A 25,582-nucleotide genomic window follows, 5' to 3' on the forward strand; every position below is an offset into this window, starting at 1 on the left:
GTTCACTAAAATGTGGATAAAAAGCCAGTAACTTATTTGGTTACATCCATACTAGCCATGCCAGTGTTCATAAATACAGTGAAATAATTGAAGATATTTTTGCTCCCAAAACTGAAAAACTGGTTGTAAGCCTGGTGAAATTTTTTTAAAAGATTTTATTTATTTATTTGAGACAGAGAGAATGAGAGAGAGGGAGAGAGAGCACATGAGGGGGGAGGGTCAGAGGGAGAAGCAGACTCCCTGCTGAGCAGGGCTCGATCCAGGGACTCCAGGATCATGACCTGAGCCGAGGGCAGTTGCTTAACCAACTGAGACACCCAGGCGCCGGACTAGTGAAATTTTTTAATGCAAAAAAGAATGTAAAATGATAGCAACGTTTATGAAATGATAAAAAGTAGAACATATCAAATTTAGAGGGAAAATATGAATACTTGGTTTTTCCAACAATTAGACAAGGTACGTATAGATTCAAGAGCTTACACATTGAGGGTAAATGGCTGGACAATATGCAGTTCTCCCAGACAACCTCCGGGCGCCGCTGTTGACCAAAGGGAAGAAAGGTTCTCAATTCTGCCGGAGAGTTGGGCAGTGTTTTCCAGCTTTGACCTGCGCACATAAGAACGCGGAGGCGGCGCCTGTGCACCCACCAACTCAAATCCTACCCTCAAATCACAAAAATTCAGGTGCTGGCACTGATTTTTTTTAAACATCCCAGAGACATCCTGAAAAGAAGCTTCCCAGGGAGTTCAGAAAATGCAAAGAAGCTCCAGAAAAGCTGAACCAATGAAAATTCAGGTACTGTTTCTCTTCCTGCTGTCTTTGTTGTGGGGGGCTATCTCCCAGCAGATCCAATACGCTATTCCGGAGGAGCTGGCCAGGGGCTTGCGGGTGGGGAACCTCGCCAAGGACCTGAAGCTCAGTGTCCAGGAGTTGTCAGCTCGAAAACTGCGGGTTACTTCAGAGAATTTCTTCAGTGTGAGTGCAGAGAGTGGGGATTTGTTAGTGAACGGTAGGATAGATCGAGAGGAAATTTGTGGGAGGAAATCTGAGTGTGCACTAGAATTTGAAATGGTTGCTGAAAATCCAATGAATGTTTTCCACGTGATTGTTGCAATCCAAGATATTAATGACAATGCACCACGTTTCACTGCAAAAGGCATTGACTTGGAAATCTGCGAGTCAGCCTTACCAGGTGTAAAATTCCCTCTGGATTCTGCACAAGATGCAGATGTAGAAAGTAACTCACTGAAGATATACACTATCAACTCCAATGAACACTTCTCTGTGACAACGAAGGAAAGTCCTGATGGAAGTAAATACCCAGAATTACTGCTGGAAAAACCTCTGGACAGAGAACAGCAGAGCTCCCACCAGTTAATCCTCACCGCCATGGACGGTGGAGACCCTCCACTAAGTAGCACCACCCAGATCCGGATTCAGGTCACCGATGCCAATGATAACGCTCCAGTGTTCAGCCAGGAAACATACAGAGTTAGCCTCCAAGAAAATGTGCCCTTGGGGACCTCTGTGCTCCAAGTGATGGCCACCGACCAGGACGAGGGTGTTAATGCAGAGATCACCTATGCCTTCCTCAGTGCCCCAACAAGTACCAGCCTCCTCTTCAATCTCAATCCAAATACTGGTGACATTACAACCAATGGTACATTGGACTTTGAAAAGACAAGTAGATATATGTTGGTTGTAGAAGCGAAGGATGGAGGGGTGCACACGGCTCACTGTAATGTTCAGATTGAAATTGTTGATGAGAATGACAATGCCCCAGAGATCACATTGATGTCCTATTCTAACCAGATTCCCGAGGACTCAGACCTTGGAACCGTAATAGCCCTCTTTAAAGTGAGAGACCAGGACTCTGGGCAAAATGGTCTGGTGACATGCTATATTCAGGAAGACATTCCTTTCAAATTAGAATCCACCTCCAAGAATTATTACAAGCTGGTGATTGACAGTGCCCTAGATAGGGAGCAGATGGCGGAGTACAATGTCACCATCACAGCCACTGACAAGGGCAAGCCCTCCCTATTCTCCAGTACAAGCGTCACCCTACACATCAGCGATATCAACGACAACGCGCCAGTTTTCCACCAGGCCTCCTACGTGGTCCACGTGGCCGAGAACAATCCTCCAGGTGCCTCTATTGCCCAAGTCAGCGCCTCGGACCCAGACCTGGGACCCAACGGCCGCGTCTCCTATTCCATCGTGAACAGCGACCTGGAGCCACGCGCGCTGGCGTCCTACGTGTCCGTGAGCGCGCAAAGTGGGGTGGTGTTCGCGCAGCGCGCCTTCGACCACGAGCAGCTGCGCGCCTTCGAGCTGACCCTGCAGGCCCGCGACCAGGGCTCGCCCGCGCTCAGCGCCAACGTGAGCCTGCGCGTGTTGGTGGGCGACCGCAACGACAACGCGCCCCGGGTGCTGTACCCGGCGCTGGGGCCCGACGGCTCGGCGCTCTTCGACACGGTGCCGCGCGCCGCGCAGCCCGGCTACCTGGTCACCAAGGTGGTGGCGGTGGACGCCGACTCGGGACACAATGCCTGGCTGTCGTACCACGTGCTGCAGGCCAGCGAGCCGGGACTCTTCAGCCTGGGGCTGCGCACGGGCGAGGTGCGCACGGCGCGCGCTTTGGGCGACAGGGACGCGGCCCGCCAGCGCCTGCTGGTCGCTGTGCGGGATGGGGGACAGCCGCCCCTCTCGGCCACAGCCACGCTGCTCCTGGTTTTCGCCGACAGCCTACAAGAAGTGCTGCCAGATGTCAGCGACCGCCCGGCGCCCTCTGACCCCCAGGCTGAGCTGCAGTTTTACCTCGTTGTGGTTTTGGCCTTGGTCTCGGTGCTCTTCCTCCTCGCGGTGATTCTGGCCCTTGCTCTGCGCCTGCGCCGCTCCTCCCACCGCGCTGCCTGGACCTGCTTTCGCCGGAATCTCAGTTCCAAGTCCGGACCTGGGGTTCTCCCCAGTTACAGTGAAGGGACTTTGCCTTATTCCTATAATCTGTGCGTGGCCTCACGATTAGCTAAAACAGAGTTTACTTTTTCCAACCTGAAACCAGAAATGGCTCCTCCTCGGGATCTCCTTTGTGACAATCCTTCTATGGATGTATGTGTCAGCAATGAAGACCCCCAAATCGTTTATGATTCGTCTTTTGCCTCTCACGTGAGTTTCTGCAAACCTGCTTTTATTCTCAGTCGTGCATAATTATTTTTTGTTCATTTTTCTAGTGATGGTAGAAGAGGTGTATTGGATGGGTGGAGATTGGTGTCTTGATTGCTCAGTAGTCTTGGTAGTTACCAAATTAATACCTCTCAATCTGTACTGTTGACGATTTTGTATGATAAGAAATTATTGCTAAAGAGAGCTTGTTCTTGGGGCGCCTGGGTGGCTCAGCCGTTAAGCATCTGCCTTCGGCTCAGGTCATGATCCCAGGGTCCTGGGATTGAGCCCTGCATCGGGCTCCCTGTTCCGAGGGAAGCCTGCTTCTCCCTCTCCCACTCCCCCTGCTTGTGTTCCCTCTCTAGCTGTGTCTCTCTCTGTCAAATAAATAAATAAAATCTTTTAAAAAAGAGAGGGAGAGCTTGTTTTTGGATGCTGCTACCTTTAGTAATAACACTGCCTTTCTTAGTTGACGTGTGATACTATTTTTTCAAGCTTTATTCTTAATATATGTGCTGCCAAAGGGAGCACTTCAAGCTTTCTTCTTTATAAATGTACTGACAGTTCTTTCTGCTTAAGTTAATGTTCATCTTCATCAAATATAGTTTTTTATCTTTTTGCTGCCATGTGTATTTTTAGTTGAGCCTTCAATAATTAAGTCTCTTAGCACTTCTTTGCCTTATCACATGTATCAAAGACTGATTTGGATCGCTAACATTGGGTCAATTTTATTTGCACTCTATAATCTCATTCAAAAATAACTTTCTGGGCACCTGGCTGGCTCCGTCGGTAGAGCATGTGAGTCTTGATCTCCAGGTTGTGGGTTTGAACCCCACATTGGATGTAGAGATTACTTAACAATAGGATCTTTAGGGGCACCTGGGTGGCTTAGTCGATTAAGCGTCTGCCTTCTGCTCGGGTCATGATCCCAGAGTCCTGGAGCCCTGCGTCAGACTGTCTGCTAGGTAGGGAGGCTGCTTCTCCCTCTGCCTGCTGCTCCCCCTGCTTGTGCTCTTTCTCTCTGTCAAATAAATTAAAAAAAATCTTTATAAAAATAAGATCTATTTTTAAACAAATAATCTTAACCATTCTTAAATAATTTTTTATACTCTTTCTACTTTTTGACTGTTATAATAAGGAATGTAATGAAACTTTTTAAAAAGATTTTGTTTATTTATTTGACTGAGAGAGGGAACACAAGCAGGGGGAGTGGGAGAGGGAGAAGCAGGCTTCCCGTGGAGCAGGGAGCCCGATGCGGGGCTCGATCCCAGGACCCTGGGACCGTGACCTGAGCCGAAGGCAGACACCCAATGACTGAGCCACCCAGAAACTTTTTGTATATAAAGCCTCTTCTGTGTTTTGTTTTTTTTTTAATATAGGTTTCTGAGAAGTGAGTCAAAGTTTTTCAAAACATCTCATTTTACCTCCCAATCCCCAGCAATTTGTGACTCCTTTGAGGATTGTGAAAATTACCTTTGCTCTCCAAAGTCTGATGATTTTACTATTCTGAATAAATAATGGACTTTCTTGTCTGATTAAAACTTAAGAGTAACTTCTAGAAGCTAATTATTATGTGAGGAATCATCTAAAGAACTGGCTACTTGCTGTTTCATATTAAATTTTCTAAGATTAGTTAATTACTCCAAGTATTCATGTATAAGAAAACTGAAACATGCAGTGATAATATATATACAAGTCCTAAAAATTTTCCTTTTAGTGGTTATTTCTAAAATCAAACCTAAAGTAAATTTATAAATGACAGTAAAATACCTTCTGAATGTGTCCTTATGTGAAAAAAGATACTGAATATTGTCTGCTTTTTACAGACAAAGCTTCAGTTTAACTTTTCTATCTTCTTCATTATTTATTTTTAATATCAGAGTTACCCATTGTTTTAGGACTTTGCAGTTGTACTAGTAATGCACTCATTAAACATTGAAAAATTGTTTGAGTGTCTACTCTATGAAAGGTGCTGCTCTAAAGGTTGAGGACACACTGTGAACATGATAGTCACAAACGTAGCCTGTGACCTAAAATCTTGTGTATACAAAATTAATGAACAAATTAGCTTCCCAGACCTATTACCATATTTGCCAAGGCCATTTGCACCCGGGTAAGACTAGCTCTTGAACAGTAGATGTTTTCTTACAAGAGAATTGAAAAGTTACCCCAGATTCTAAAGGGTCAACCCACGTGAGGGAATTTGTTTCTGCATAGGTAAGGACCTAGAGCTCAGACCTTCTACTTCCCTGACCTGACACTGTTTTTTCATCTATCTATTCTTTCATTCGTCAAGTTCGTCCTTGTTTCTGGGGAGGATAAATGTGTCCCTCACACAATGCACTGCACTGAAAATGGACTATGAAAATAAATAATGGAAAAACTTAAAAAGAAAAAATCTTAGGAAAAAAATCATATTTTCTTTGAAAATAAATTACTTTTGAAGATTTATTGTACAGTAAGCTTTGGATCATGCCTGGATTTTCACTGCAAATAAAACAACAGGAGCTAGAATTTTATTCTTTTTTTAAAAAAGATTTTATTTATTTATTTGACAGACACGGTGAGAGAGGGAACACAAGCAGGGGGAGTGGGAGAGGGAGAAGCAGGCTTCCCGCGGAGCAGGGAGACCGATGTGGGGCTCGATCCCAGGACCCTGAGATCATGACCTGAGCCGAAGGAAGACGCTTAACGACTGAGCCACCCAGGCTCCCCTAGAATTTTATTCTTTTGGGAAAAATAGGTTATGGAAAAGAAATGGTATAAACAGGTAGTGCTTTTCTTCACCAAGAATAGATTGCAGTAACAGGTTAGGACTCTGAGTGTCGCTGTTCACCAATCGGGGAAACAGATAACCAGGAATTTAATCTGAACCACAAGATCTCTGCATCCCAAAGCACTAGCCCTGTGGTTTTAGGGAAGCTTAAGACTGGACCCCAGAACTCCAACGTTCAACGGTGAAAGCACAAAATCTTGGACCCCGAAGATCCTGGGGCTTCTCTGGTCTCCACTGAGGGAACACCTAAGCGGAAGCTATTCGGCCGCGGGGCGGTAATGGCGGCTTCTTCTTATCGCCCAGAATGCAGCCGGCTGGTCGGGATCTGCGTTCTCCTGGGGGCCCTGTGGAAAATCCAGGCCGAACAGATTCGCTACTCAGTGCCTGAGGAGCTGGAGAAAGGCTCTTATGTGGGCAATATCGCCAAGGACCTGGGATTGGAGCCCCGGGAACTGTCAGAGCGCGGAGTCCGCATCATCTCCAGAGGTAGGACGCAGCTCTTTGCTCTGAACCCGCGAAGCGGCAGCTTGGTCACCGCGGGTAAGATAGACCGGGAAGAGCTCTGTGACAGATCTCCAAAGTGTGTAGTAAGCCTGGAGATTCTTCTGGAGGACAAAGTGAAGATTTTTGGAGTGGAAGTGGAAATTATCGATGTTAATGATAACGCGCCCAGCTTTGGGACAGAGCAAAGGGAAATAAAAGTTGCTGAAAATGAAAGTCCTGGAACAAGATTTCCTCTTCCTGAAGCTTTTGATCCAGATGTTGGGGTAAACTCCCTGCAGGGTTACCAGCTCAGCTCCAATGTTCACTTCTCCCTAGACGTGCAAAGCGGAGCAGATGGCATTAAGTACCCTGAGCTGGTGCTGGAGCTTGCCCTAGACCGAGAAGAAGAGGCAGTTCACCACCTCCTTCTCACCGCCTTTGATGGAGGTGACCTGCCTCACTCTGGCACCGTCAAGATTCATGTAACACTTGTGGATACCAATGACAATGCTCCCGTATTCACTCAGCCAGAGTACCATGTGAAGGTTCCAGAGAACGTGCCAGTGGGGTACCGCCTACTTACTGTAAAAGCCACTGATCCAGATGAAGGTGCCAATGGAGAAGTAACCTATTCTTTCCGCAAAGTGAGAGATAAAATGTCCCAACTATTCCAGTTGAATTCTTTGACTGGGGACATAACAATACTGGGGGATCTAGATTATGAAGACTCTGGATTCTATGATATAGATGTAGAAGCCCATGATGGACCTGGTCTCCGAGCCAGAAGTAAGGTACTGGTGACAGTTCTGGATGTAAATGACAATGCTCCAGAAGTCACTGTTACATCTCTCACCAGCTCTATCCAAGAAACTTCTTCCCCAGGTACAGTAATTGCACTTTTCAATGTGCATGACAGTGATTCAGGAGAGAATGGCCTTGTCACATGTTCTATTCTAGGTAATCTGCCATTCACACTTGAAAAGACCTATGGAAATTATCATCGACTGTTGACACGCAGAACGCTGGATAGGGAAGAAGTTTCAGAATATAACATCACAGTAACTGCCACTGATCATGGAACACCACCACTGTCTACAGAAACTCATATCTCACTGCAGGTGGCAGACATCAATGACAACCCACCTGCTTTCCCTCATGCTTCCTACTCTGCCTACATTCCCGAAAACAATGCCAGAGGAGCCTCCATTTTATCTATATTTGCCCAGGATCCTGACAGCACCGAGAATGCCAGAGTCACATACTCCTTGGCTGAGGACACACTCCATGGAAAGCCTCTTTCTTCCTATGTTTCCATCAACTCTGATACTGGTGTCCTGTATGCACTGTGCTCCTTTGACTTTGAGCAGGTTAGAGACCTGGAACTATTAGTGACAGCCAGCGACAGCGGGGACCCTCCACTTAGCAGCAATGTGTCTGTCAGCATATTCGTGCTGGACCAGAATGACAACGTGCCAGAGATCCTGTACCCCACCATCCCCACGGATGGCTCCACAGGTGTGGAGCTGGCACCCCGCTCCGCAGAGCCCGGCTACCTTGTCACCAAGGTGGTGGCGGTGGACAGAGACTCGGGCCAGAACGCCTGGCTGTCCTACCGCCTGCTCAAGGCGAGCGAGCCAGGGCTCTTCGCGGTGGGGCTGCACACGGGCGAGGTGCGCACGGCGCGGGCCCTGCTGGACAGAGACGCGCTCAAGCAGAGCCTGGTGGTGGCGGTGCAGGACCACGGCCAGCCCCCTCTCTCGGCCACCGTCACGCTCACCGTGGCCGTGGCCAACAACATCCCGGACATCCTGGCGGACCTGGGCAGTCTCGAGCCCCCAGCGGACCCTGATGCCTCAGGCCTCACGCTATATCTGGTGGTGGCGGTGGCGGCAGTCTCGTGCGTCTTCCTGGCCTTTGTCATCGTGCTGCTGGCGCTCAGGCTGAGGCGCTGGCACGCGTCGCGTCTGCTCCAGGCTTCCGGAGGCGGGCTGGTGGGCGTGCCGGCCTCGCATTTTGTGGGCGTGGACGGGGTGCGGGCTTTCCTGCAGACCTATTCCCACGAGGTCTCCCTGACCGCGGACTCGTGCGAGAGTCACGTGATCTTCCCCCAGCCCAACTACGCGGACACGCTCATCAGCCAGGAGAGCTGTGGGAAAAGCGAGCCTCTTTTGGTAACTCAGAATTTACTTGAAACAAAAGCAGACCCTAGTCTTCATCAGGTGAGTCGATCTTGCCACAACAAAACATAGGCAAAGAGCTATATAAACGTCTCCAATTGTATAAGATAACGACATATTAGGTAATATATAAAGTAAAGACACTTCTTTTTTAGTATTCTATTACTTTAAAGGGGAGGAGCATGGGGCGCCTGGGTGACTCAGTTGGTTAAGGGTCTGCCTCAGGCTGAGGTCAAGATCCCAGGGTCTGGGATCTATCCCATGTTAGGTTCTCTACTCAACAGGGAGCATGCTTCTCCCTCTGCCTGCTGCTTCCTCTGCTTGTGCTCTCTGTCAAATAAACAAAATCTATAAAAATAAATAAGTAATAGGGGCACCTGGGTGGCTCAGTCGTTAAGTGTCTGCCTTCGGCTCGGGTCATGATCCTAGTGTCCTGGGATCAAGCCCTGAATCGGGCTCCCTGCTCAGTGGGAAGCCTGCTTCTCCCTCTCCTACTCCCCCTGCTTGTGTTCCCTCTCTAGCTGTGTCTCTCTCTGTCAAATAAATAAAATCTTTAAGAAATAAATAAATAAATAATAAAGGGGATGGGCGGATGATCCCTCAAGAATAATCAATAGCAGTTACTACTCTTAAAAGTTTATTACTTATCATTTGTAGTCTTCATTTAGTTACAGTTTCAGCAACACTCTCTTAATTTTATACCTCTGTCTCTCTTCTTTAAGTGACATTTTCATTTAGGCATTAGTGAAAGGATAGATTAGAACTGTGAAATGCAGGGCATTTGGCTGCTCAGTGGGTAGAGCATGTGACTCGATCTTGGGGTCATGAGTTCGAGCCTCTATGTTGGGTGTAGAGATTATTTTATTTTTTATTTTTTTAAGTAGGCTCCACACCCATCATGAAGCCCAAGACAGGGCTAGAACTCATGATCCTGAGGACAAGACCAGAGCTGAAATCAAGAGTCAGATACTTAACCAACTGAGCCACCCAGGCACTCTAGAGAATGACTTAAGAAGAAGAAGAAGAAGAAGAAGAAGAAGAAGAAGAAGAAGAAGAAGAAGAAGAACTGAAATGAAAGGCAATTGTGTAAAATCATATTATTCTGTCTTATGAAGCCGTTATTGATTCTAGACAATTTTTTTAAAGATTTTATTTATTTATTCGAGAGAGAGAATGAGAGAGAGTACATGAGAGGGGTTAGGGTCAGAGGGAGGAGCAGACTCCCTGCCGAGCAGGGAGCCCGATGTGGAACTCAATTCAGGGACTCCAGGATCATGACCTGAGCCAAAGGCAGTCGCCTAACCAACTGAGCCACCTAGGTGCCCCAATTCTAGACTATTTTTAAATGTCCACTTTTTTACACTTTGCTTGAAGTTTTCTTTTTTTCCTTGAAAGGGTATTTTCCATTATAATTAAACAGTGGTAATTTATAAATACCAGAGAAAATATTAACTTTTAGATATAATTTTAACAGGGATAACTTCTCAACTGGATTGGTGTATTTCAAGTATTTTGTTGTTGCAGTTTGTGAGATGCATCAGCAGTCACTATGTATGATTCCTTTGTGCATTTCTGTGATTACCAAAAATATTGCCCATTTTATTTCATTCATCTTTAGGTGGAAGGAGTAATTTTAATAATTTCCAAATTTTCTATTATGGCATCACTATGAGATCCTTCTCAATTTCCAAGGAAAACAGTTTTCAAAATCTTTCCTTTTTCATCATGAGAGTCACTTATAAAGGTTGGGTAACTTGGATTCTGAATTGATATGATTTATGCTACTTATGAAGTAGGCCTCATCCCTATTCCTGAAAATTGCTCTCAGGGATGATCTGATATGGGGGAAATATTTTGTATGCAAGACATATGCAACACTTTTGTTCCTTGTGCTTTCCTTTAGTTCTGTGAGTTAACTAAGAATTCATGAATGTCTAGGGCTACACAAATTAGTGCTCTTTAGATACCTGGTTTTGTAGCAGTAGATTGTGGACTATGCCTCAATTCAACTTAAGAAGGAGCATTTTAGTTTCTAAATGCTTTAGTCTTTGTGGGAAAGTGTGTTGCGATACATAGAAAAACAGACTGTCATGTGATGCAATTAGCTGTCATGGGGAAAGGAGAGAGGAAATAATATTGAGAGAGATTCTAAGAAGAGATTATTTAAAGTACTGAAGCTTTAAAATAAAATTTGGAAATATCAATTGGCCTGAAACTGTGTCAGGCACGTTTGGATGTGGCATTAGGAATACATTCCAGGGGGCGCCTGGGTGGCTTAGTCATTAAGCGCCGCCTGCCTTTGTCTCAGGTCATGATCTCAGGGTCCTGGGATCAAGCCCCGCATGGGGCTCCCTGCTCCGTGGGAAGTCTGCTTCTCCCTCTCCCACTCCCCCTGCTTGTATTCCCTCTCTGTCAAATAAATAAAATCTTTTAAAAAAAGGAATACATTCCAGAATCAGAGTGATACATATTTTAAATGTCTAGGAAAGCAGTAGATAATTTTTACCCTAATATCACACTGAAAATGTACTTCTGTTTGAATGCGCACTGGGTTTCTTTTAGAAAATAGTATTTCTGGTTAAGTAAATTATTGTGCAACAATATGATGGAAGAAATAAATGAGAAAGCTCTTTATCTACTGATATGAAATAATTTCAAGATATAATGAGTGAAAAAAGCAAGGTGCAGAACATAGTATATTGTATACTTACATTTACGTATTAAGGGGGGAGAACATTTATAAAAATCTGCACTATACAAAACATATCTCTGGAATGGTACACACAAAAAATCTAACACTTATTTCTCCTGGGAGAAATGTGTTGTTGAAAGCAGAGAGGAGGCAGTATGCTGTATGTGCCTTTCCAGTTTGGAGCTATATGAATATATACCATTTGAAAAACAAACAGTCTCTGTAAATTCAGAAAAGAAATACTTTCTCAAAACATTTACAAGCAATTGGTGCATTTCCACGGGAAAACCTCTGGGTGTCGCTGTAGGTCAAAAAAGTGAGAGAAGACGCATTTGGGAGCCTCTTAGAGGGTAACTTCCTGCTCAAACCAGCCACTTAGAGGAGACAAGTAAAGATTCGGATACAGAAAACAAAAGCAGGAAGGGAGACCCTACCCAGGCTTTTGCCATCCACGGAGGGCTTATTTCTCCTCCCGACCAAAAAGCAGAGCCACCGTGGAGACAGGATGAGGCCGAGCGCAGAGAGGAGCAGCCCAGCGCGGTGGCGGCAGGTATTGTTGGCTTTCCTGCTGTCTTTGTTACGAGGGGCTCTCCCGAGTCAAATCCGCTATTCAGTTCCCGAAGAGCTGGCCCAAAAGTCGGTGGTAGGAAACCTCGCCAAGGATCTGGGGCTCAGGGTCCAGGACTTGCCAGCCCGGAAGCTGCGGGTTAGCGCGGAGAAAGAATATTTCACTATAAACCCTGAGAGTGGGGACTTAATTGTGAGTGACAGAATAGACCGAGAGCAGATATGCGGAAAGAAGCCTCTGTGTATTCTGGATTTCGATACTGTCGCTGAAAACCCACTAAATATTTTCCATGTAGCAGTAATAGTGCAGGATATAAATGACAACACCCCACTATTCAAACAGAGTAAGATTGAATTAAAAATTGTAGAATCCACCAAGCCGGGTAAAACATTTCCACTAGACCCGGCCCTGGATTCAGATGCTGGTCCGAATTCACTGCAAAGATACCATCTTAATGACAATGAGCACTTTGATCTAGCAGAGAAACAAACTGCAGATGGACGTAAATATCCTGAGTTGGTTCTGAAACATTCTTTAGACAGAGAAGAACAGAATTTCCATCAGTTGGTTCTAACAGCTGTGGATGGTGGGGACCCACCCCAAAGTGGCTCCACCCAGATCCAAATTCAAGTGACCGATGCTAACGATAACCCCCCAGTGTTCATCCAGGATATATACAAGGTCAGCTTGCAGGAAGGTGTGCCCCGGGGCTTCTCTGTGCTTCAAGTAACTGCTACTGACCAGGACGAGGGTGTCAATGCAGAGATCACCTACTCCTTTCATAATGTGGGCGAACTAGTGGAACAGTTCTTTAACTTAGATAAAAGAACAGGAGAAATCACAACAAAGGATGATTTTGATTTTGAAATTGCTAATAGTTACACTTTCAGTGTAGAAGCAAAAGATCCTGGAGATCTAGCAGCCCACTGCAGTATCCAAGTTGAAATTCTCGATGAGAATGATTGTGCACCTGAAGTGATTATCACTTCAGTATTTACTCCCCTGCCAGAAGATTCACCACCAGGAACTGTGATTGCCTTGATAAAAACAAGAGATAGAGACTCTGGAGAAAATGGAGAAGTTTACTGCCGCATCTTGGGAAACGCCGAGTTTATACTGAAATCTTACTCGAAGAACTATTACAAGTTAGTGACAGATGGGCCCCTGGACCGGGAGGAGATTCCGGAATACAACATCACTGTATTGGCCACCGATAGGGGAAGGCCGCCCCTCTCCTCTATTATAAGCATCACTCTGCAGATCGCAGATGTCAACGACAACGCGCCAGTTTTCGAACAGGCTTTCTATTTGGTCCACATTGCTGAGAACAACCCTCCGGGTGCTTCCATTGCCCAAGTCAGCGCCTCGGACCCCGACCTGGGGACTAACGGTCGCGTCTCCTACTCCATCGTGAACAGCGACCTGGAGCCACGCGCGCTGGCGTCCTACGTGTCCGTGAGCGCGCAGAGCGGGGTGGTGTTTGCGCAGCGCGCCTTCGACCACGAGCAGCTGCGCGCCTTCGAGCTGACCCTGCAGGCCCGCGACCAGGGCTCGCCCGCGCTCAGCGCCAACGTGAGCCTGCGCGTGTTGGTGGGCGACCGCAATGACAACGCGCCCCGGGTGCTGTACCCGGCGCTGGGGCCCGACGGCTCGGCGCTCTTCGACACGGTGCCGCGCGCCGCGCAGCCCGGCTACCTGGTCACCAAGGTGGTGGCGGTGGACGCCGACTCGGGACACAATGCCTGGCTGTCGTACCACGTGCTGCAGGCCAGCGAGCCGGGACTCTTCAGCCTGGGGCTGCGCACGGGTGAGGTGCGCACGGCGCGCGCTTTGGGCGACAGGGACGCGGCCCGCCAGCGCCTGCTGGTCGCTGTGCGGGATGGGGGACAGCCGCCCCTCTCGGCCACAGCCACGCTGCTCCTGGTATTCGCCGACAGCCTACAAGAAGTGCTGCCAGATGTCAGCGACCGCCCGGCGCCCTCTGACCCCCAGGCTGAGCTGCAATTTTACCTGGTGGTGTCTTTGGCCTTGATCTCGGTGCTCTTCCTCCTCGCGGTGATTCTGGCGGTTGCCCTGAGCCTGCGCCGCTCCTCCCGCCCCGCTGCCTGGGGCTGCTTTCAGCCGGGTCTGTGTTTCAAGTCAGGACCTGTGGTTCCTCCCAACTACAGTGAAGGGACTTTGCCTTATTCCTACAATCTGTGCGTTGCCTCACAATCAGCTAAGACAGAGTTTAATTTTCTAAACATCACCCCGGAAGTGACTCCCTCTCAGGATCTCCTCTGTGAAGATGCGTCTTGGGTACCAAATACAAATCATGAAGGCGCTGGGGTCCCATTTGCATCAGATATTATTTTAAAGGTGAGCTTTAATTTACTTGACTTATTTTCACTTTGGGTGTTAGTGTTTGTTAACAAATCATCAACGTGGGGTTTAAGTCTCAACTTCATATTTTGTCTTGTGGGTTCAATTTAAGCAGTTTTCTGCCTTAATTATCTTAATCTTATCTAACCGAATCTTTGACATATGTTTTCTGATATATGAGATTTATCTGTCCATACTTTCAAGCCTGTACTACATGAAATACTTATCTTTCTTCCTCGTCTTTATATTCCTTTCCTCTGAAATTTCATTACTATTGGGACCTTAAGCTATTCCTTTCACCTTCAGGGTCTTTATTACTCAAATTTTAGTTTTCCTTCCTCTTAGAATCATAGCACTTCAGAGTAGTTGCTAGTTTGGGAAAACTGGGAACAAAAAAAGGAAAAAAAAATCTACCCAGTGTCATGGCTCCCAACAGCAGGGCATGGGTAGGACTGAATTGTAGACCAGCATTCTAAGTGTCTTTTCAAGCCAAGTGTCTTGATATCTCAGATCTGATTTTAAAGAATGGGCGAGAAATGAGAAATCTTTATCATTTATAGTAACAGATTGATTTTGTGAAAAATTGTTCATTGAAAAAATTTTGCAAACTATACTCGCATTGTTTACTTAAAACTTTTTTGAATTTTCTAATTATAGATATAAAATGTCTTCATTTTCTTTCTTTTCCTATGAAGGTGTCATTAGGTAAAAATTGCTTTGCTCACTTAATGGACTCTCTGTAATGTCCTCTTTTCCCAATCATGAGACTTTTTTTCCCTGCTACCATATAGAGGTGATAACATTAAGTCTCTCTCTCAATATAGGAAAGCCACTCAATGCCTGCTCACTAAGTATCTGGACATGTTTTTCTGCATAGGTGATGAACTAAAGCCCTTTCCTTCAGTCACTATACTGATTTCTCCAAAAGTCTGTCACTGTAAAATGCCTAACTCCAGTTTAGTCATGGTAATAGGAAAATATAGATAATGTATAGTTATCCAACTCAAAGTCTTAGTCTGATATAGTGTAGCTGCCAAATTCTTGGTGTGAAAAGCTGGGAACTTTCTCAAAGACCTCACAAGAAACAAAATGGCCCTTTTATTTTTTCTTTTATTACACCTAATACAATTTGCTTGAGTCAGTAGGTGTTTTTGCAAAAGTGCAATAGGAGCTAGGTTTGTTTTCTTGACATTCTTATGCACAATGGGCACATTTTCATAAATATATCCTAATAAAAAGATGAAATTTTAAAACCTACAAAATTAAGAATTCCAATATCCTAATTTAATGGACTCGATGTAGGTAAGAGGTAAATAAAGGACATAGGCTCAGTGGCACTTAACTAAAACTTTTCTAAAGAAATAAAAATCTAATAATTATGTTGATCTCAAGGTTTGTTGAAGACTTGCTATTTCAGAATTAAATATAGGGGTGCCTGGGTGGCTCAGTCTTTGGGTGTCTGCCTTCAGCTCAGGTCATGATCCCAGGGTTCTGGGATCGAGTCCGGCGTTGGGCTCCCTGCCTAGCAGGAAGCGTGCTTCTCCCTCTCCCACTCCCCCTGCTTGTGTTCCCTCTCTCGGTGTCAAATAAATAAATAAAATATTTAAAAAATTAAATATAAATAATGTCACTTGATAATAGGTTAAAGATACAGCAAAATTATTATAAATAAAATATAATTAAACGTTTATGAAGTAAAACATAATTGGTGTAGTAACTGCTTAGGACTCTGAGCGTCGCTGTTCACCAAAGTGGAAAAGCGGCTTGTGGTTACGACCTGACTCTCTGCCCCTTCCGCACCAAACAAAAAAGACCAGAGAAGTTTAGGAAATAGGCTTGCATTTCTGTCAAGTAATGGCTTGAAAGAAATAAGGAAACAGCAGGCTGGAATTAGGACTAAGAAAACTGGTCGGAGAGAAAGCAATGGCGGATCAGCTGAGAGGTTGGCGCTGCATAGAGCCGCTCTTGCTCTTCCTGCTCCTGGAAACACTATGGGGAGCCGGAGCCGGGCAGATCCGCTACTCGGTGCTGGAGGAGCTGGAAAAAGGCTCCTTCGTGGGAAATATCGCCAAGGACCTGGGGCTGGAGCCCCGAGAGCTGGCGGAGCGCGGAGTCCGCATCGTCTCCAGAGGTAGGACGCAGCTTTTTGCTCTGAACCCGCAAAGCGGCAGCTTGGTCACCGCGGGCAGGATAAACCGAGAGGAGCTCTGCGCTCAGAGCGCGCCATGTCTGGTGAGTTTTAACATCTTGGTTGAGAATAACATGAAAATGTATGGAGTAGAAATAGAAATAATAGATATTAATGATAACTTTCCGCGTTTCCGGGATGAGGAAGTAAAAGTAAAAGTTAATGAAAATGCAGCTACTGGAACGCGATTAGTGCTTCCCTTCGCTCGGGATGCGGATGTGAGTGTGAACTCCCTCCAGAGTTATCAGCTCAGTCGCAATATGCATTTCTCTCTGGAGGAGAAAAGCGGAGCTGATGGACAAAAATATCCGGAGCTGGTACTGGAACGGCCCTTGGACCGCGAGAAAGTAGCTGTCCACGACCTCTTCCTCACAGCTTTAGATGGCGGAGACCCCGTACTCTCTAGTACTATGCACATACGTGTGATGGTCCTTGATGCCAACGATAACGCGCCCTTGTTCACTCGATCCGAGTACAGAGTGAGTGTCCCAGAGAACATACCGGTAGGGACTCGGCTGCTTACGCTGACCGCTACGGATCCAGATGAGGGAATAAATGGGGAATTAACTTACTCTTTTCGCAATGAAGAAGACAAAATTTCAGAAACTTTCAAACTTGATTCGAACCTGGGTGAAATATCAACTCTGCAATCACTGGATTATGAAGAATCCAGGTTCTACCTCATGGAAGTGGTAGCTCAGGATGGAGGTGCTCTTCTGGCCAGCGCTAAGGTGCTGATCACAGTACAGGACGTGAATGACAATGCCCCAGAAGTGATCCTCACCTCTCTTGCTAGTTCCATCTCTGAAGACTGTCCTCCTGGAACCATAATTGCACTGTTTAGTGTACATGATGGTGATTCTGGAGAGAATGGCGAGATTCTATGTTCTATACCCAAGAACTTGCCTTTTAAATTGGAAAAGTCAGTTGATAATTACTATCACTTATTGACAACGAAAGGCCTGGACAGAGAAGAGATCTCAGATTATAACATCACAGTCACTGTCATTGATCGTGGAAACCCACCCTTGTCTACAGAAAGCCACATCTCCCTAACTGTGGCAGACATCAATGACAACCCTCCCATCTTCCCTCACACCTCATATTCCACCTACATCCTGGAAAACAATCCCAGAGGCATTTCAATCTTATCTGTGACTGCGCATGACCCCGATAGTGGCAACAATGCCAAGGTCACTTACTCTCTGGCTGAGGACACATTGCAGGGAATGCCTCTATCCTCCTATGTCTCCATTAATTCCAACACAGGCATCCTGTATGCTCTGGGCTCTTTTGACTATGAGCAGGTTAAAGACCTGCAGCTGTGGGTAATGGCCAGTGACAGTGGAGACCCTCCACTTAGAAGCAACGTGTCACTGAGCCTGTTCGTGCTGGATCAGAATGACAATGCCCCCGAAATCCTTTACCCCAGCATTCCCACGGATGGCTCCACAGGTGTGGAGCTGGCGCCCCGCTCCGCAGAGCCCGGCTACCTGGTCACTAAGGTGGTGGCGGTGGACAGAGACTCGGGCCAGAACGCCTGGCTGTCCTACCGCCTGCTCAAGGCGAGCGAGCCAGGGCTCTTCGCGGTGGGGCTGCACACGGGCGAGGTGCGCACGGCGCGGGCCCTGCTGGACAGAGACGCGCTCAAGCAGAGCCTGGTGGTGGCGGTGCAGGACCACGGCCAGCCCCCTCTCTCGGCCACCGTCACGCTCACCGTGGCCGTGGCCGACAGCATCCCAGATGTCCTGGCGGACCTGGGCAGTCTCGAGCCCCCAGCGGACCCTGATGCCTCAGGCCTCACGCTGTATCTGGTGGTGGCGGTGGCGGCAGTCTCGTGCGTCTTCCTGGCCTTTGTCATCGTGCTGCTGGCGCTCAGGCTGAGGCGCTGGCATGCGTCGCGTCTGCTCCAGGCTTCCGGAGGCGGGCTGGTGGGCGTGGACGGGGTGCGGGCTTTCCTGCAGACCTATTCCCACGAGGTCTCCCTGACCGCGGACTCGCGGAAGAGTCACGTGATCTTCCCCCAGCCCAACTACGCGGACACGCTCATCAGCCAGGAGAGCTGTGGGAAAAGCGAGCCTCTTCTGATATATGAGAAGATAAATATAAATGAAGAACTAGGAGTTGTTCAGGTGAGATTTCTTTTTCAGTATGGTTGCTTGTAGCTTTTTTCATTTGTTTCCTTAATCATTTCTCTACCACATTCAAAATTGATTAATCATGTAAATACTGAATCATTGTATGTTTCATTTAGAGATTAACTTGATTTAATTGGATGATGCTGTCTCCATTTGTTCTCAAGTTATATTTTGTGTCTAATGTCTTCTTTTTTCAATACGTGAAATTTTTAGACAATCTAGCTGATATCCATAGGCTTAAAAGAAAGTAGTTAAACATAATCACTTTACCCAAAGACTATCTTATACTAGAACTGTTACTATGTTGATGGAAGAGTTGTTTGATTAGTCCAAGTTGTTTGAGATATAATGTTCTATTTTGGATATTTGTGTAAACACCAATGGTGAATATGTTTTGGAAAGGATGGTATGCAGCACTGATATTTTAGTATACCTGCTGTTTGCATAAGGAAATAATTTACAGTATTTTAATGAATCAGTGGAAGAATATAGAAAACTTCTACATGATAAAAATCAGAAAAACAGATTAAATTTATAGTCTGTGACATTCTCAAGTCTGGGAACTTTGGGCTAACCTATGTAATTACTAGACATGCATATATGTGGAGATAAGAAATCAGTGTTCTTTATTTGGGGCACCCAGGTGGCTCAGTCAGTTAAGTGTGGGACTCTTGATTTGGGCTCAGGTCATGGTCCTTGAGGTCGTGGGATGGAGTCCCGCATGGGTCTCCTGGCTCAGTGGGGAGTCTGCTTGAGATTTCTGTCCCTGTCCCTCTGCCCCTCACATCCCCACCCCCACAAGCTCGTTCTCTCTAAAAATAAATAAATAAATCTTAAAAAACTGTACTTTATTCTGATGCAGTTTAAAATCTCCAAAAAATTAGATTCTGCTACATTCATTAAATACAAATATGCCCTACACCTGGCACTTCTGGTTGCAGATAACTTCTTCACTTTTCAGAATCAGTATCTATTTGAATGTTTGCACCTATGCATGTGTTGGTACAATTCTGCTTTATTACTACAGTCTAAGATTTGTACTTGGAAAATCAACATAAAAATTGTTTGAAATTTTAAAATTCATTTCTCAGGGATATGCTCTTCTTAAATTAATAATTTTTCATAATGAAATGCAGGTCTATGGGTCTCAAATTCTTGAGTGTGTGTTGTGTAATGGAAGAACTGCCCTCTTTGTTTTTCGCATCTGATTTACTAAAGATGATTTCAGATGCTTCTCCTTAAGATTTTCAATCTTTCAAATATTGTACTTTCAACAACTTCATCGGCTGCAAAGTATGACTAACTGGGAGAAATAGCAATAAAATACTATGATGGGATGGTAGGCTACATTACCTGACCAAAAAAATGGTTTATTGTTACATGTGGGAACCTATGAGCACTTGGTTTTTGTTTTTTAAATAATTACTTCAAGGGGATCCAATATTTGTATATTGAAGGGGATCCAAGTATATTTATATACAGATAATTCTGATTACATTTTAAATTGTGCAGATTCACTGAATAGTGAATGCATCCAAAGAGTAATGAGAATCTGTATGATGGAGACTGATAACATTCCCTCCTACTTGAAAACTCACTTTTCCATTATATTTTATAACAAATATCATTTTTTCATTACATTTTAAAGAAAAGGTTATACATTTTGGATATATTTCCCAAGTTAATTTTTTCATGCAATGGAAAATACCTCTTAAACCTCTATAAACTTCAATAGACTTTATGTAATAAAATGCTTGATATGACATTCTGAGTGTATATACTATATATACTGTATAATCATTTAAATATTTGAATCTTTAGTTTCATATGTGCTCTGAAAAGATAACTCTCCTGTACTAATTTAAGTGTTCACACCATGTTGGAAAAGCACTTGTTCAGTCATGTGTTGGAGAGAAGTCTTAAGTCTATGTTTTTTATGTTTGTATGAAGTAAAGATGTCAGTGAGTTTCTTTCTAGAATCCTAAATACAATGAGTAGTTTAAGATGTCTAATACTATTACACTATGGGTTCAACATTGCTACACACCTGCTAATTTTTAGAATCACAATGTATTGTATAGGTTAAAAAAAGTTTCTTTATGAAGATTTCTAGTTTGGAAATGGAATTAAAACTTTAAGTCACTGGGACACCTGGGTGGCTCAGTTGGTTAAGCATCTGCCTTCAGCTCTGGTCATGATCCCAGGTCCTGCATGCTTCTCCCTCTGCCTACTGCCCTCCTGTTTGTGCACTCTGTGTCTCTCTCTCACAAATAAATAAAATCTTTTTTAAAAGCCTGTAAGACACCTATCAGAAACATGAAAATTGACATGGGAAGAATGTCAAAGGTGTGATGATCTGTTAGTAACCTGGGGACAACATAGATTACTTTCTTTAGAATATATAATTATAAGGACTCATACTTCATCCCCAAAATTCAAATAACTCACCATTGCTAAGTGGCTTGAGAAGAAACAGTACAGTTAAAGACAGTGGCAATGTAGTGTGGAAAAAATAAGATCAGTGGAATAGTTTTTAAATCATGGTCATTTAAAAGTAGACACTTGGAAACTAAGGAAAAGAGTTTCTTGCTTCTTACTGTACTTTTTTTATAAGGACAACCAATCTCTTTGCTTACTTATCTATTTTGGGGGTAAAGTGATAATGATAATATAGAAGGAAGTGAAACACAGGATAAAACTAAAAGCTACGAGATTTGTAATGTTTATAAGTTAGAAGAAAATAAACAGTGGAATAACCATATATACCAAGCTGATAGTTCAAGAATTTTCATATTACACTTTCTGCCATCACCACCACCACTTTCATTTGTGTCATTTTCTACATATCATTTCATTTGGTCTTCAGTTTTACTAAGGAACACAGGGAAGAAAATATTATGACCATTTTATGAAAATGGAAACGAAAACCACTACGATGCCAACATCTTCAAGCAAGTTACCTCTGCTCTTTGAAGAGTAAAAATCACTTGATATAGATGTATAAAGTTCAAGTTCAAATAAAATGACCGCCAGATCGACGATACAGTGAATATTTAAAATGTTAAAATCCTTGTAAAATCGGAAGAATAAGTATCTGTTGTCAGGACACAGTAGAATTTTCTTTTAACCCACTCCTTATTTGGAGCTCATTTAGTAACCACTACTGCAGTTTTGCAGCCGAGACGCGGGGTGCCGCTGTTGGCTAGTACTGAGCGTAGTATCAGCTTCTGCCGACGCAAAGGAATCGCCCCCCACCGCGGAACCGCGGTAACTGGGCACTCTCTCTCCGGTTCTTTCTGCCGCCGAGATATCTGTCAGAGAATCCGCCTGCCAAGACAAATCAAGGAGTTGCTCCTGCTCAGAGAATTCTTGGGATTATTTAGCGATCGTAGCTCTTTGGAATCAGAAAGACAAAGTCGCAGAAAGCGGAATGGGAGACCGCTTGGGACAGAAGGGCCCGGCTGGGCGGAGACGAATGCCCTTTCTCTTTTTGCTGTCTTTGTTCAGCCCGGTGCTCTCGGAGCAGATCCGCTACACTATTCCTGAGGAGCTGGCCATGGGCTCACTGGTGGGGAACCTCGCCAAGGATCTGGGGCTTGGCGTGCGAGATTTGCCTACCCGAAACCTGCGGATTAGTGCACAGAAGAAATTCTTTACAGTGAGTACTGAGAACGGGGACTTACTTGTGAGCGACCGTATAGACCGAGAGCAGGTTTGTGGTAAGAAGTCAACGTGTGTCCTAGAATTGGAAATGGTCGCCGAAAAGCCTTTGAACTTCTTTCATATAAGTGTGGTAATTCAGGATGTCAATGACAACCCACCGACCTTTAGCCGAAATATCACTGAACTGGAAATCAGTGAACTGGCCCTAACTGGAGCCACTTTTTCCCTGGAATCCGCACAAGATTCAGATGTAGGTGTCAATTCCCTGCAGCAGTACTACCTCAACCCAAACCCGCACTTCTCTTTGATTCAGAAGGAGAACCCAGATGGCAGTAGGTACCCAGAACTGGTAGTGAAGACTCCCCTGGACAGGGAAGAGCAGTCTTACCACCACCTGGTCCTCACCGCTGTGGATGGGGGGGACCCATCTAGAAGCTGCACTACGCAGATAAGGGTGGTTGTGGCAGATGCAAATGATAACCCACCAGTGTTCACCCAGGATGTGTACAGGGCCAGTGTTCGAGAGAACCTGCCCGTGGGCTCCTCTGTACTAAGTGTGATGGCCACTGACTTGGACGAGGGGGTCAATGCTGAGATCACATATGCTTTCATCAACATTGGCAATGTAGTGAGACAGCTGTTCAAGCTGGACAGTAAAACAGGGGAACTCACCACTGGTGGAGAACTGGACTTTGAAGAGAGAGAGAGCTACACAATTGGGGTGGAAGCAAAGGATGGTGGACGACACACTGTGCACTGTAAAATACAAATAGATATATTGGATGAAAATGACAATGCCCCTGAGGTAACCCTGGATTCTGAATCTAAACATATTCAAGAAGATGCTGAGCTGGGGACTGTTGTTGCCCTGATCAAAACACATGACTTAGATTCTGGATTTAATGGGGAAGTTTTCTGCCAGCTAAAAGGAAAGTTCCCGTTTAAAATAGTTCAAGATACAAAAAATACATACAAGTTGATCACAGATGGAGCCCTAGATCGAGAACAGACTCCAGAATACAACATCACCATCACAGTCACAGATAGGGGAAAGCCGCCTCTCTCCTCCAACAGAAGTGTCACCTTGAACATCATCGATGTCAACGACAACGCGCCAGTTTTTGAACAGGCTTTCTATTTGATCCACGTGGCTGAGAACAATCCTCCAGGCGCCTCTATTGCCCAAGTCAGCGCCTCGGACCCGGATCTGGGACCCAACGGCCGCGTCTCCTACTCCATCGTGAACAGCGACCTGGAGCCACGCGCGCTGGCGTCCTACGTGTCCGTGAGCGCGCAGAGCGGGGTGGTGTTCGCGCAGCGCGCCTTCGACCACGAGCAGCTGCGCGCCTTCGAGCTGACCCTGCAGGCCCGCGACCAGGGCTCGCCCGCGCTCAGCGCCAACGTGAGCCTGCGCGTGTTGGTGGGCGACCGCAACGACAACGCGCCCCGGGTGCTGTACCCGGCGCTGGGGCCCGACGGCTCGGCGCTCTTCGACACGGTGCCGCGCGCCGCGCAGCCCGGCTACCTGGTCACCAAGGTGGTGGCGGTGGACGCCGACTCGGGACACAATGCCTGGCTGTCGTACCACGTGCTGCAGGCCAGCGAGCCGGGACTCTTCAGCCTGGGGCTGCGCACGGGCGAGGTGCGCACGGCGCGCGCTTTGGGCGACAGGGACGCGGCCCGCCAGCGCCTGCTGGTCGCTGTGCGGGATGGGGGACAGCCGCCCCTCTCGGCCACAGCCACGCTGCTCCTGGTTTTCGCCGACAGCCTACAAGAAGTGCTGCCAGATGTCAGCGACCGCCCGGCGCCCTCTGACCCCCAGGCTGAGCTGCAGTTTTACCTGGTGGTGGCTTTGGCCTTGATCTCGGTGCTCTTCCTCCTCGCGGTGATTTTGGCGGTTGCCCTGAGCCTGCGACGCTCCTCCAGCCCTGCCTCCTGGAGCTGCTTTCAGACTAATGTCTGCTCCAAGACCGAATCTGGGGTTCTCCCCAACTACAGCGAAGGGACTTTGCCTTATTCTTACAATCTATGTGCTGCCTCACATTCCTCAAAGACTGAGTTTAAATTTCTCAATATAAAGCCTGAAAATGTTCCACCACAAGATCTTCTGTGTAATGAAGCCTCTTGGTTTGAAAGTACCAGTAATGAAGATCCCCAAATGATTTCTAATTCAGTCAGTTTGCAACAGGTGAGTTACTTCAAAACCCTTTATTTCCATAATTGTAACTAGATGTCAATAATTATTATAGAAGTAAAACATATACAGACTAAGTATGACCTGATTTTATCGTGTTTTGTTGATTTTTCTGGTCATCGCTTGGGGGGGTTGTTAGAATTTTTTGTTCATTTATCTGTTGCAGTCTTTCATGGCAAGTGGCCTTGTGATGGTCTTGAAATTTTTGTTAAATCTAAAGGCATATATCCTGAAACATTTTTGATACATTAGTATCACACTCTCATTGGGAAACATTATCATATATAATTAAACATGAATGTAGGCAATTAAGTGGTTTACCTAGTCTCAATGCAGTTAATCCTAAACTATGTTTTGTATATAATATATGAATATAAATTTTTGTCATTGTAGCCAATATATTTTCACTTCCTTTTCATGTTTTTTTAAACTTTTTTTATTCATTTAAGTAATCTCTACACCCAACAGGAGGCTCAAACTCACGACCCCAAGGTCAAAAGTTGCAGTCTCCGAGGTGCCTGGGTGGCTCAAGTTGATTAAGCATCTGCCTTTGGCTCAGCTCATGATCTCTGGGTCCTGGGACAGGTCATGATCTCTGGGTGCTGGGATCGAGCTCTGCGTTGGGCTCCCTGCTCAGTGGGGAGTCTGTTTCTCCCTCTGCCCTTCTCCTCTCTCATGCTCTCTTTCAAGTAAATAAATAATATCTTTAGAAAAAATAATCTTAAGATTTGCAGTCTCCTCTGAGCCAGCCAAGCACCCCCCTTTTCATTTTTTAAAAGTTACACAGAGATATTGCCTAAGTTAGGTCATTTATTCTCCGTGTTAATAAAATAGATTATGACATCCAAAAATGGCAATACTTGCAACCAGCAGTAGGTGGGTTGGTTCCAAATGTGTTGTTGGTGTCCTTATTGGAAATGGGACAAATAAGAGAGACTTTTAACTATAGAGAACAAATTGAGGGTTGCTGGAGGGGAGGTGGGCAGGGGGCTGGACTAAATGGGTGATGGGTATTAAGGAGGGCACTTGTGATGAGCCCTGGGTGTTATATGTAAGTGATGAATCACTAAATTTTACTCCTGAAAATAATATTACACTATATGTTAACTAACTAGAATTTAAATAAATCATAAAAAAATGAAAATGGGGGTAAATATAAATGATGGTGGAATGTGAA

General features: G+C 45.5%; 5 protein-coding genes across 5 annotated transcripts in view; all 5 read left to right on the forward strand.

Annotated features, from left to right (window-relative positions):
* Positions 1-753: 753 nt before the first annotated feature.
* Positions 754-3,210, forward strand: LOC148164330 (protocadherin gamma-B1-like). Its single transcript, XM_088023173.1, has one exon. The coding sequence runs from the start codon at positions 754-756 to the stop codon at positions 3,208-3,210; it is 2,457 nt and encodes an 818-aa protein (XP_087879299.1).
* A 2,994-nt stretch (positions 3,211-6,204) lies between these two features.
* Positions 6,205-8,673, forward strand: LOC148164331 (protocadherin gamma-A4-like). The gene has a single exon (XM_088023174.1). It carries the CDS (start codon positions 6,220-6,222, stop codon positions 8,671-8,673), a length of 2,454 nt encoding a protein of 817 aa, XP_087879300.1. The 5' UTR covers positions 6,205-6,219.
* Positions 8,674-11,689: 3,016 nt separating this feature from the next.
* The window catches only part of LOC114200660 (protocadherin gamma-C3), a 155,738-nt gene continuing 141,845 nt past the window's right edge, over positions 11,690-25,582 (forward strand). Inside the window, exon 1 of the mRNA XM_088023286.1 lies at positions 11,690-14,219. Within this exon, the coding sequence (XP_087879412.1) occupies positions 11,799-14,219 (2,421 nt within the window). The 5' untranslated portion in view covers positions 11,690-11,798. The remainder of the gene's footprint in view (positions 14,220-25,582) is intronic.
* On the forward strand, positions 16,117-18,601 carry LOC148164332 (protocadherin gamma-A5-like). Its single transcript, XM_088023627.1, has one exon. It carries the CDS (start codon positions 16,146-16,148, stop codon positions 18,573-18,575), a length of 2,430 nt encoding a protein of 809 aa, XP_087879753.1. The 5' UTR covers positions 16,117-16,145; the 3' UTR covers positions 18,576-18,601.
* LOC148164333 (protocadherin gamma-B3-like) lies at positions 21,871-24,441 on the forward strand. Its single transcript, XM_088023628.1, has one exon. The coding sequence runs from the start codon at positions 21,979-21,981 to the stop codon at positions 24,439-24,441; it is 2,463 nt and encodes an 820-aa protein (XP_087879754.1). The 5' UTR covers positions 21,871-21,978.

The sequence above is a fragment of the Eumetopias jubatus genome, unplaced genomic scaffold (assembly GCF_037043125.1).
Source record: "Eumetopias jubatus isolate StellerSeaLion01/CBP00866 unplaced genomic scaffold, mEumJub1_p1.0 scaffold_5, whole genome shotgun sequence".
NCBI lineage: Eukaryota > Metazoa > Chordata > Mammalia > Carnivora > Otariidae > Eumetopias > Eumetopias jubatus.

Bases quoted from the DNA above. Each gene is read 5' to 3' on its own strand.
- LOC148164330 (XM_088023173.1), top strand. From the start codon at position 754: ATGCAAAGAAGCTCCAGAAAAGCTGAACCAATGAAAATTCAGGTACTG.
- LOC148164331 (XM_088023174.1), top strand. From the start codon at position 6,220: ATGGCGGCTTCTTCTTATCGCCCAGAATGCAGCCGGCTGGTCGGGATC.
- LOC148164332 (XM_088023627.1), top strand. From the start codon at position 16,146: ATGGCGGATCAGCTGAGAGGTTGGCGCTGCATAGAGCCGCTCTTGCTC.
- LOC148164333 (XM_088023628.1), top strand. From the start codon at position 21,979: ATGGGAGACCGCTTGGGACAGAAGGGCCCGGCTGGGCGGAGACGAATG.